The sequence below is a fragment of the Podarcis gaigeae genome, assembly GCF_964106915.1.
Source record: "Podarcis gaigeae genome assembly, chromosome: 10".
Classification (NCBI taxonomy): Eukaryota; Metazoa; Chordata; class Lepidosauria; order Squamata; family Lacertidae; genus Podarcis; species Podarcis gaigeae.
This window is the reverse complement of record NC_139686.1, coordinates 69,687,229-69,700,045: the sequence shown is the minus strand read 5'-3', so window position 1 is coordinate 69,700,045 and position 12,817 is coordinate 69,687,229. Positions and strand designations below refer to the sequence as shown.

The window sequence follows — 12,817 nt, the reverse complement described above, 5'->3', positions numbered from 1 at the left end:
CCATGCACCACCGTCAAGAGATTCCTCAAGTGACATTTGTGCACTGATGCAAACAAGGGCACAGAACAAAGTATTCTTGGTGGCTGTTCTAATGCAGCATGTGTGAACATGAAGAGGCTTGCTAAAGTCTGAGAATCATCCACACACAATATAATACAGTCCTGATAGAACTGGCATTTAAAACAGACTGGGCTTAAGCAAGCTGAGTGTGATTTCGCTGTATGTTTGAAAAGAAAGCACTTTGGTTTTCAAAATGCACATTGAATGAAATATAACTGTTTGTTATAAATATAGCCAGAATTTTTGTTCTGAATTTTAACAAGTTATTTCACTTTGGCAGGGTGGGGCAGCAGTCTTTACCTAGCCTCCAGGCATAAGGTCACTATTGCTTTCAGGGAGGGACAAGCCAGCGGGGAGGTCAGTTCTATGCAAATGCACGGGTAGAGTTCATATAGTGACCCTGCTGGTGCGTTTGCACAGTGCTGACCTCCCTGTCACCATGCCCTTCCAACTCTCCCTCCTTCTGCTGACAGGTCAGCTAAATGCCATTGCTTCACCATGTAGTACAAAAGCTATTTTTGAGCCTAAGTAACTTTATATCCCTCAAATTACTGTAACTCTACATAAAAAGCAGTTCTTCAAAATCCTTGTTCATTTGAGAAGTACTTGAAACTTGTTCGTTGTTCTGCAAAATTAATGGCCAAGTAAGGTCAGTATTGCCCACAGGTTTTAGAAGCAGAATATACAACTGACCTGATGCTTGTGGTGTCCAGAGGGACGGTTCTTGCTTCCCTTTTGCCAGGTCCATTGAAGTAAAGAGATTTTCCATCACTGAGTATTCCACAACCATTCCCAACTTGCCCTCCTGTTATCTTGTACCAGAGAGGGCTCAGCTTCCTCTCAAACCTGTCGAACATCTCACTGTGGTTAGGTATGTTAGATACACAGGTTCCATGTGAGGCTTCAAGATGGGGAAGAAAAAAAATATGGGAGATTCTTTGTTGAAATAGTGCTGGGTAGCAAAGGTCAATAAACTGGCAAGCAGCATTACATGAATCACATGTATTAGTTTCTTCTGCAGAAAGCTCAGGGGTGATAACATTTAGTCATTTTTGTAAACACCCCACTCTCCTGCTCCTTAAGTTTCTCTCTGACACCAATTCTCCCCCTCAAAGTGGAAGACATCCAAAATTAACACTGGCATTGAAGTGTGTTGCAAGGAGGAGCAGGTGATGCTATTGTTCAAGAATCTTTTAACCTTTATTTGTTTGTTGTTGAGGACTCAGAAGAGAAGCCCAGCATTTTTTCTGGGTACTTTTTTCTTTAGGAAAGGAAAAGCAGAAAAGCAAAGCATTGCAAACATAATCTTTCACAGAAGCTTGTAAGAAGAACCACATGATGCTACAGTCTAGCAAGCTGAATATATGTGAATATAGCCCTAGCTGCCTAGCTGGAGAGATGGAAACTTGTATATAGCAGGTAGGGCTGGGCACACAATTCCATCCCTCATCCAGCTATGGAGCCTGCATGTGTGTTGTCCTCTTGTAAAAACTGTGCTAGCGAGCTGATCAGCTGTTTGGCAACAAGAGCAGGAGGCTGGATTTCTGATCCCTCTCCTCGCCAAACAACCAGTCAGTCTCAATGCTGATTCTCCCAGATGCCAACATGCACATAGATATAGCTGCTGTGTGCATGAAAAATTGGTTTCAGGTGCCACACACTGCCAACAGTTACCAAATATAATGTTTAGTTCCCTCTTCCCTCCCCAAATATAAACACAGTCAAATGAACGAACGGAATATTATGTATTGATATCCACAGCAATTCTATATAAACCAATGTCTTACCTGTATAACCCAAGTCACAAAAGCAGACTCCAGAGATACAATCCCCGTGCCCATTGCAATAGTTGGAACAAGGCTCTGATATGTATACCCCATCTAAGCCAAAAGGGGGTACACTCTTTTGTGAACTGCTCTCTTGGATCCAGCGGAATCTGGTTTTACTGTATGGATAGAAATATTGAAAGCAGAAAACTACATGGAATGCCAGAAAGATACGCTATATTACACAAGCTCTCAAAGTAGATACCACATAGTAAGAAGAACTCTGTGATAACAGGAATAAATTTAGTCTTCAAAAAGATGTGCATGCACTGCTACTAAACATTTACCATGAGGCAATGGTCTGCAATGCTTTGCACGCAATGTAGATGCACATAGTATTTATTTGTACACAGGTATATGCTTATATGACTAATATTAAACAAAACTTGTTATAAATTGTTAAAATGATGGCGATCCAATTGAACTACATTAGTGCGGCAAGTCTAAATGCAGCCATTCATGAAACTAGGTGAAGCTGCAGTTTGTTTTTGTCTGATTCAGATAATCTTCCCACCAGGTGGAGTGATACTGGCTCTATGCGCCCGCCCACCCTGTCACTGGGCATGACTGCTTTGCCTCCAGGCCTAGTCTGAACTCATGTAGATATTAGATTTTATGTATTAAAGCCATATGTAAGTCTAACACTAGTAGTCCAAATTGCACAACTGATTTGTCCTGCAAATAGCCCATGTTATTGACCATAGGTATGTTGGGACTATACAAACATTTTATCAGTATATGGATGTGCAGCAGTAGTACAGGCAGGCGAGTTCAATGCTGTACTCTCTACTCTGCGCAAAGCTTCTCCTAAGAGTCAATAATCTAAATTGGGCATGTGTGCCATGAAACTGGACGAGCCCAGAGAATGGTCAGTGGTGCAAGGTGCAGTATAATCCCTGAAGTTAAATATATGGTCTTGGCCAGTACGTAGCTGGGAAAACAAACTGCAAAATCTATGCATATTTCTCTGAGTGGCTTGGACTCATGAGAAAAGCATAATAAATAATTCCATAATGTATTAAAATTTGGAAGCAAATTCCATTGTTATTAATGGAACTTACTTACAAGGGAATATATTTAGCACTGGGATGTAAATCTGTCAACATACAACAGTTACAGTTGACACATTGAGAGGTAACAGTACCCCATCTGTAATGGCAATGGAATGAATTTAATTATGCCAATCCACACTCTTTTTGGGTTGGGGGATGTTGCTTCGATTTTGCTTCCCATTCCTGATTATTTTGCAGAACATAATCCTAAACAGACTGCCGCTACTGATTTGGTGCTATTTGTGTTGGGCAAAGCAAACTCGTTAATGTCGGCTTTGTGTGACTTGGCACTTCTGTTTGTTGGTTAATTAAGGGGAAAATACTTAAACTGCAGCACACACTGATTATTTGATACATTCTCACCATGAAGACACCAGCTCCCCCTGCTACACAGCATGCCATGCACTGTAAATATTTGTTAAGGCAGTAACAGAAGGAGCCAGTCTGAAAACTCACACACACATTACAACAAAATATCTTGGCCACTACTGCTAGCAAAAGAGGAGAGGGGCAGGAAAACACATGAAATGAGCATGTACAAGGAGTGTGTCCATGTGCATACGTGCTTGAGTCCCAAGATAAACTCCTACCTATGTCACACACTTTTTCTTTGAACAAGGCATTTAGGCTGTGATTTGCCCATCTCAATTCTGGAAAAGTCACTGAGACTGTTTTGGAAGGTGCTGTTTCCTAGAACCTAAGGAATCCGTTCCTACCCGTCAAAATACTACAGTATTGACAGACTTCCAGAGAGTAAAAGCAATGACTAATAGCATCTGAATCTATAATGGATACAGTAGCTTGGGATTCTGGAGCTAATACAGCTTTCTATACAGCTCCTGTCCTAATTGCCATTTAAAATCCCTTGCAACAACATGTTTCCCTTCCAGATGCATTAACAACCCTACTATCTGTTCCTTTAAAATAGAGCTCATAGGTTGCCACATAAAGGACTATTTCAGCTGAAATGTTAAATGCTCCCCACACCCTTCTTCTCATCTGACATGGCCACACAGGGGAGACTGAAAGCATTGTTCCCTGTTTTATACAGGCAAACTCCCTGCTTGTGGTTGTGTGCCTGTACTAACCAAAGTTTATTTATATGTCTGACCTGGGGAAAAACAAAACAAACTGGTTTGTTGATAATCCAGGATTAGAAACCATGGTTTCTTTCAACAAGCCATAGTTTCCCAGCTATTCCCAAATGTGAATTCTCATATGTTGTTGGACTACAACTTTCATCATCTGTGACCTTGCTCGCTGGGGGGGGGGGGTAGTTAAACTGAAATTTTTACTGTTTTTAAGCCATATTCATACTAATTCACCTATATCAAAAGCTGTTTTGTAGAGTGAAAAGTGGTATTCAACACCACAGCTGGTTAGGTTTTTATTTATTTATCCATTATAGATTTTATTTATTATAGATTTTATTTATTAGATTTTATTATAGATTTTATTATAGATTTTATTATAGATTTTATTTATTTATCCATTATAGATTTTATTTTATTTAGGCACTCAGCTAAGTGTTACTCACAGCAGACCAACTGAAAGAAATAGCTCTAAGTTAGTCCTGTTCATTAATTTCAATGGGTATACTCTGAGTAAAATTGAGCTGAACGCCACCCTAAATAAATAAACAACTGGCTGTGGCATTGTGCTGACATGAGGCCCCAAATATTTCAGATGTCAGGCTGTTAAGAATGAGGAGAAAGTTCACATTTCGTTTCTGCTTGCAGCTGTCCGACTGCAAATGGTGCACGCAGCAGTACTTCAGGCACAACAGAGGTAGGAGCCAAAGAAATCACACTGGATGATCTACTCTGGACTGGGTAGGCACTTGCTATTGTTAGTCCTTCTGTTTCTGTTTGCAGCTGGGAGAATGTTTTGGATATTCTGAACTGGAGTTTTGTTCGCTCTGCACAGAAGAGTCTTCCTAACACTCATCATCATCAGCCAATGACACGGCACATTACACAGTAGCTCAAATGCCCTTCTGCTGCTTCTTTACCCAGGAGTAACTGTTTATGAAATTAATCCTATTGATATGGCTTATTTTATTCAGAGGGCTTATCGCTCTCCAGCCAGCCTTCCAGACCTAATTGATAATCCCAAAGAAAGAGGGAATACTAAGGAAGAAAATGTTATTTGTCAGAAACATGCTCTTTTCATTTTACTGCAGCTTGCATGTCTAAAAGATTTTTTTAAAATAAAATGCTGTGCTTTGTTTTGTTCTAATTTTATAAAGAAACTACTTTTCTGGGGTTTCTTCAACAATAGCCTGAAAATTGAGGTAGCTGCCAGATTCTTGCAGCCTAAAATAGAATCAACAAACAAACAAACAAACAAACAAAAACAAACAAAAAACAAACAAACCACCATGCGCCAGAAGTTCATCACAACCAGTACCTGGAGGCAAGAGATCTTGGAATGACAATGGTAATCCTGGTCCAGTCTTCAAAGTCCCCTGTGTAATATGCAGTTGGCTCAGTCAATTCTCGGGAGCTTCCTTCACATCCTTTGACCCCTGGCGATGCTGGATAACAGCCTTCCTTTACTAATGACCAGTACAGGCCAGCATCATGGGAATACTGAAGGAGCACTGGAGCAGAACTGCTGAACTGATCTGTGCAACCTATGTTCAGCTGCAAAATAAATAAAAATAAAAATCGGAAAGAGAAACAGTGGAAAATCAGAAGGGAGTGCAAATGTCAGATTTGTGCTCTGTGTTTTATTTTTCTTAACTATTCATGTCTACATTTACATTTATGAATGCAAGTCAGTCAGAGAACTTCTAGATAACTGGAGGGGGAAGTTGTTAGTTTCTGAAGAGGTTTTCAATCTTTCTGAGTCCACGGCTCCCATAACCAACTACAACTGGGCTCAGGAGCCCAGTTATGTCACCCCTTGCCTGCAGAGCTGGCAGCCTCTCACCTTTTTTCGAACACCCTCCGTTGTGAAGTGCTTCCTCAGCCTCCTCTCCTCTACCCTCTCCTTGGGAGTCCTCCAGGCAGCCCCTGCTGTTGTTCCTGGTCTCTCAGCTGCCCCCACCCCACCCCAAAGAGAGGTGCCTCCCAGAGGCATCATTTGCCTGCTGCAATAAACAGCTGTGCAAGCCTTTGGGAGGCAGAGATGCAAGAGGGCGTCAGAGGAGGGAGGGAAGGAAAGAGGGACAGAGGCCAGTGTTGCCCACAGCACCCCAGACCACCATTCAAGGCACCGCAGGGTACCATGGCACACTGGTTGAAAACCACTGTAATTGGGTATTGTGTGGTTTCTATACTAATTCTGAAGAACTGTATTTATCTCCAGGGGGTTGTAGGGCACTGTTCCAATCGGAAAGCATTTACTGAAAGTACCATAACATTCCCGCTTAAACAAAGTATCAAAAATGTACAGTATAGCCCTATGAATGTTTACTCAGAAGTAAGTCTTACAGTGTTCAGAGTCTTGTCCAGACAACCCATTCATTGAACATCCATTCTCCTTTGCTTGCACACAACTTACACGGTCATACAGTGTTTGCTTTTTATTGACTTCATTATGATTTACTTGCGTGGAAGTTATATGTCTTCCTATCACTCAACAATTTATCCCACACTTATTGGTGCATTTCCCTGTCGCTTTCCTGGCGGCAAAAGTCCTTTTTTTAAAAAAAGGGTATTTGTTGTGCCAGAGCAGTTGAATACATTTTAATTGTGCATACCTAAATTTGTGATATAAATACCTCCCGCAAAATATAGGAGGTGGCCCAGGTGTGAGTGCACAGAACTGTAGCCCTTTAAAAAATAGCATAAATGTTATGGGCAAGTGCACTTTACTTTCAGGCAGTCATGGTGCCTATGTTCTGAGGAAGAGGGAAGGGAATATATTTAGGTAGATGCAGTTTGTGTATCACCTATGAACTCTCTGGCCCATTTGAAGTGTCAAAACTGCGCTTCACCAAATTCTGCCCTTCCAAAACTTCAGATACAATTATGCATTTACTTCTCAGAATTTCAGCTTTTAACCTGCTCTTGATTATTTGTGTAAGCAAATGGTCTGGAAAAAGACCAAGTCATGCTTTTGATAAAGTTAAATAAGAGACATCAAATCAACTGAAAGAAGAACAATGCATATTAGTTAACCCTCAGTACTTAAGGCAATACCTGTAGCTTGATTTAGCTAGCTATTAACCTTATAGAAATGCTACGCTAATGTGTGAGCAACTTATCAAATGAAGGGAGAATGTACAAATGCAAATGAAGCCTTCTCTGCTATGCAGAACATTATTACCTGCTGCACTATGCAAATTCCTCAACCGGTGCATGCCTGGCCCCAGGGGGCAAAATGGTTGCCACTCCTGGCTTAAAATATAAGTCATGCCAAAAAGCTAATCTGACTTACATACACCAGAAGCTGTTTGCTGAATTCAGAAATCCTATTAGGCCTCTGAGAGCAAAAACAAGAGTCTCCAGCAGAACAGTTTCCAGTTGCGCTAATCCAAAACAAGGGACAGGAGTCATGGCATGCCATGTTATGTGCTGCCTGCCCAGACTCAGGTTAAACTCAGCTAATGAATGCCAAGTGAAACCCAGTGGCAGGTGGTGGGGTGGCGGTGCTCACCTCATCTCTGAGCAGCTGAGTCACTATGCAGGGAGGTAGGTATAGCAGAAATGCACCAGCTGGGCCAATCTGGTGTTCCTGCTGATCAGTCTGCTGCAAACCAAACTCCCTGATGTCTCCCCCCTCTGTTTCCTGGTAAGCAGCCATGAGCCAGCTGCCAGGAGGCCAGGGGAGTGTCACTGCCCCATCACGTTACCCACTTATCTAGTGAAACCTCTTTTCTGTCTGGGGACCCCAAGCTCATTACTAAGGTTACCATACACTGAATTGAAGAAGAAGAGTTTGGATTTGATATCCCACTTTATCACTCCCCTTCAGGAGTCTCAAAGTGGCTAACATTCTCCTTTCCCTTCCTCCCCCACAACAAACACTCTGTGAGGTGAGTGGGGCTGAGAGACTTCAGAGAAGTGTGACTGGCCCAAGGTCACCCAGCGGCTGCATGTGGAGGAGCGGAGACGCGAACGCAGTTCCCCAGATTACGAGACTACTGCTCTTAACCACTACACCACACTGGCTGTATTGAGCAGGTTGTGATCACTTTTAAGAGCTCTTTGCCCTAAACAAGCTTGGTAGTCACACTGCAAACAGCTTCAGAAAGTCCCCTAGTTATGGCCGCTTTCTCCTTGGAGGGACTTAGAAGCACTTTGCAGTCTTTGCTTTCTGTTAGGTTAGTCCACTATTTTCTTAATTTAGAAGAAAGAAAATTTAAGAGCAGAGGGTTATCACTGGTTTCCAGCTCCCCAAACTCCATGTCGTGAATCTTCCCAGCTGGAAGACTCGCACAACCCATTAACACAAAGAGTGCATGTTTTGTTCCTGAGATAAAACTAATTCTTTTTTCTTGAATACTGTTTTAGGAATCTTCTTTTTCAATCTGTGTGCCGACCGAATGGCCACATGTTTAAAGCCTCGTATTTCTGTGACTTCTGATGTTTTGAGTCCATTGCTGCTTGATAAAGCATAGTATATGTGGTTCATTTTAGCCTAAGTTTTTTTGGTGGGGAACACATGTTCAAAGGTGGGTGAGAGTGGATACAACTCAGGCATCTCTGCCCAGGTTAGAAACTGCTTAGGGAAACCTGCAGCTCTGCAGAAGAGAGAGAAAGGGATAAGATAATTTTCCAGCATCTTTCGCCCCAAATCTCTCTCACAACACAAACCTGCCTCCAGAAGCTGGGCTGTTTTTCTCCTCCACTTGGATGTTACTTCTATGCTGCAGAGAATAAGGTAGCAGTTCCAAAGTGGAGGAGAACAGAACATCCAAGCTTCTCCTTACTTTTTCCTTCCACAAATCTCTTACAGCAAGTGAGGGCCTGATAATGTTATATACCCTTTTCATTGTCATTGTGCATGGGGTGGTGGTGGATGAAGAGATATGTGGAAATGATTTGAACATGCCAACAAGCAGACCCCGTCTCATTCATGCCAGGCAAAGGTTTGGAGCTAGAGCTGCTGCCATGAGCCATGAACCATGCTATAACCATGAGCTATAATGGTTTTTACAGAGGGCCTGATGGTCCCACTTCGACCTGCTCACAGCCAGAGTTTGGACATGCATGAAGCTTGCTTCCTCCTCCCAAGAATTCAAGCAAACTTGCTCTGTAAAGATTTTTATCTATTACGAAAATACTACCTGAATGCCTTAGTAGTTGTTGAGCTTCCCTGCCCCCAGCAACTTTAGGGGTAAACCCTAAAGACTATTTTTTGGAGGATTTGTCAGGCACAGGCTGGAAATCTAGGTTCACACAATTGAAAGAGTTTAAAGTACTATCTTACCCTAGCATGAGGTTAGGAAATTGAGAAGGAAATGCACTGAAAATTATGGGATGAATGATTAACAGGAAGACGTATAAATATCCTGAAAGCAAATCAGGATTGATGCTCATTGTCATGTAACCAGCCTGCAAACATATAAAAACAAATGCTCAATCAAGGGTGCATATTGCATAACCTCTGCGTAAGCTTTGTGCAAGCAAATCAGGATGAAGACCAGCTTGTTTGGAGGAGCCCCTGCTTTATTGTTGTTGTTTAGTCGTTTAGTCGTGTCCGACTCTTTGTGACCCCCAGGACCAGAGCACGCCAGGCACTCTTGTCTTCCACTGCCTCCCGCAGTTTGGTCAGACTCATGTTTGTAGCTTTGAGAACACTGTCCAACCATCTCGTCCTCTGTCGTCCCTTCTCCTTGTGCCCTCCATCTTGCCCAACATCAGGGTCTTTTCCAGGGAGTCTTCTCTTCTGATGAGGTGGCCAAAGTATTGGAGTCTCAGCTTCACGATCTGTCCTTCCAGTGAGCACTCAGGGCTGATTTCCTTCAGAATGGAGAGGTTTGATCCTCTTGCAGTCCATGGGACTCTCAAGAGTCTCCTCCAGCACCAGAATTCAAAAGCATCAATTCTTTGGCGATTAGCCTTCTTTATGGTCCAGCTCTCACTTCCATAAATCACTACTGGGAAAACCATAGCTTTAACTATACAAACCTTCGTTGGCAAGGTGATGTCTCTGCTTTTTAAGATGCTATCTAGGTTTGCCATCGCCTTTCTTCCAAGGAGCAGGCATCTTTTAATTTCGTGGCTGCTGTCACCATCTGCAGTGATCCCTGCTTTATTACCATCCATACAAATTTCTGTTCTTCCTTGCACTGAGCGCTTGTGGAAACAGGAACTCTCAGCCAGAGAGTAGAACAGAAAGAGATGGAGGCTGAGAATTTCCCCTCAGGGTCACTGTCTTTGCACAGTTTGAAGAGACCTCTACTGACTTTGATTCCAAAGCAGGATTAGTGGCATTGTGAAGTTTGCAGTGCTGTACGCCACTTTGGAAAAGCAAGTGATGCACGTAGGTAACCGCAAAGTGGAAGAGCTTTAAAGAGGGTGTCACAAAAACCCCACAGTGAACACGGAGACAAAGCAGTTCTCAGGTTGCTTGGCACTTTGTCACTGTAATGTCAAAGCGGAATGAGATTATTCTACAAATCCCCAGGCTCCTTGCCAACTTCCCTATTTGTAGAATGGGGGGAATTATATTTGAAAAGATGCCTGTAAACATGTGATGTCTTTAATAATTCTGTTTGTAAATTATTCAGCGCCTGTATCCACCAATTATGTAAGGATCATGTATTTGTGGCTAGTTCATTAAAATTCTATCGCAGTCGATCCCTAGAATTCACAATGGGATTTCATTATAAACTCAATAAAATTTTGATTAGGGTTCAGACACAGCAGCTTGTCAAAGCACATAAACTTTCTTTTTCGTCTGAGAGTTAGTTCTGACATTACAGGAATGATGTGACTGCCATTTCCCCTGACTGCAATACTTGCTGCTCTGGTGACAGTAAATCTTGAAGATCATGTAAGAGGGACAATCAACATGTTTACTATAGAAGAGGGGACAAGTCCCACCACCTGGCTAAGAAATAGTCAGGCCATGGGGTACTTTCACAACCTAGGAGGCAGATACAGATAGGTAGCCGTGTTGGTCTGCCATAGTCAAAACAAAATAAAAAAATTCCTTCCAGTAGCACCTTAAAGACCAACTAAGTTAGTTCTAGGTATGAGCTTTCGTGTGCAGGTATCTGAAGAAGTGTGCATGCACACGAAAGCTCATACCTAGAACTAACTTAGTTGGTCTTTAAGGTGCTACTGGAAGGAATTTTTTTATTTTGTTTTGACTAGGAGGCAGAGTTAGGGTGTGTCATATTAGGGGGTGAAATTAAATTTTTGCAAATTTCTACAGTGAAGTCTTTAGAATATGGTGCTTTTATTGGTGTGATGAATTCAAACTTGCTATTATTTTTGTGACTGGACAATACTTAGCTTGGTAAGTCTATGTTTTTATTTATTTACTTAATTTGTAGACCGCCCTTCATCCGCAGATCTCAGGGCGGTTAGATGAAGAAGCACATAAACTTCTTTCGGAAAAACAAAGAATTTTAATTTTACCTTCTGGAAATATCAAGTAATTCTAAGTAAAAATAATAATAAATACATAAAAATAAAATTACTTTAAAGTATAATTGCAAGTAATTGGCAATAGTTTAATTTCTATGCAATTTTACACACATTCTACTTACCAAGCAAAGCTAAATTATATTAATTTAACCGGAATATCATTTGAATTCCCAAGTCACATTACAACTTTTTGGAATTTGAAAGTTGAAAAATTCAATATACCCGACTGCCTGACGTCATGGCACGCAAACCTGGCATCTTTGGTGCAGGGGCTGGGGCTGGCACTAGCTGCCCCCCCCCAGCCTGTTCCTGTTCCTACTCAAGAGTTAATAGTCCCCTAATTTTCCTTTAGATTTCATTCCATTCAAATCTTGAACTAGTCCACCATTTTTTTTAGACTATGGTTTGACTGTCTTTTCATCACACTTTGCAAGAGCTGACCTTACCACTCTCCAATTTAATTAATTACTTCCCAGAAATGTATACTGCAGTTGTACTTGTTCATATTTGCTGTCCCGTTGCTACAACAATCAACCTGGATGTGAGGATCTTGTGTGTATTGTGGGGGGATGCATAATGTGGTGAAAGTGGCTAAACAAAGGCCTATTCCATATAAAGGCCAGAGATTACGGCTGAATTCCAATGGAAGAGAAAGTTTTGTTAGAGGTAAACATTTAGTTAAACATCTCGGAATCACTATCTGAATAGGTTCAGATGCTTGACTGCATAAGGTCAGGGCAATTGGCTTTCTCTTAATTTAAGCTGTAATGATGCATACCTTGAACTGAAGGACATATCCTGGTTTCAGTGTTAAATCCCGTGTCACTGCAAAGCGATCGCCATCTGATTTCCCGAATATCATTGCTGATGGGGTGGCAGAACAGAAAGTTTCATTTTTGGGCATCCCTTCATTAGCTAACATCAGCCACACACTGAGCTGGTTCATAGGGTAATCGAATGCTGGTTTCTCATAGAAGTTCTGTTGGAAATAGAAAGCAAAACAGAAAGAGTTATGTCTCATTGTGTCTAGTATAGGAGGATTTTGCAACCTGATACACAAAGGAGTTATATCTTGGATATAAAGAGATTTATGATGTGATCCTCACCACTTTTATGTGGACATAAATTCTGCTTAAATCAGATTTGAGATTGGTTCACACGTGCATATGTGAACCAACTCCATTGGAAAATACTGACTTTGAGATGAACTGAAGGGTTTATCACTGCTGCTGCTTCTGAGATTACCCATTCATCACTTGATCTCAGGCGGTGAACATGCATGTGTGAGCTAGACCTCAAATGCAAAGGCTCTTGCACATGATCAAGAGGA

At 41.7% G+C, this 12,817-nt stretch overlaps 1 protein-coding gene across 4 annotated transcripts in view; it reads right to left on the bottom strand.

Moving 5' to 3' along the window:
- The window catches only part of RELN (reelin), a 311,282-nt gene that overhangs the window by 74,520 nt on the left and 223,945 nt on the right, over positions 1-12,817 (bottom strand). For all 4 annotated transcript variants that reach the window (XM_083701222.1, XM_083701221.1, XM_083701223.1 and 1 more), the window contains 4 exons: positions 12,266-12,466; positions 5,348-5,583; positions 1,848-2,005; positions 754-961 (listed from right to left, as the gene is read on the bottom strand). In XM_083701222.1, coding sequence (XP_083557348.1) covers positions 754-961; positions 1,848-2,005; positions 5,348-5,583; positions 12,266-12,466 — 803 coding nt within the window. The remainder of the gene's footprint in view (positions 1-753; positions 962-1,847; positions 2,006-5,347; positions 5,584-12,265; positions 12,467-12,817) is intronic.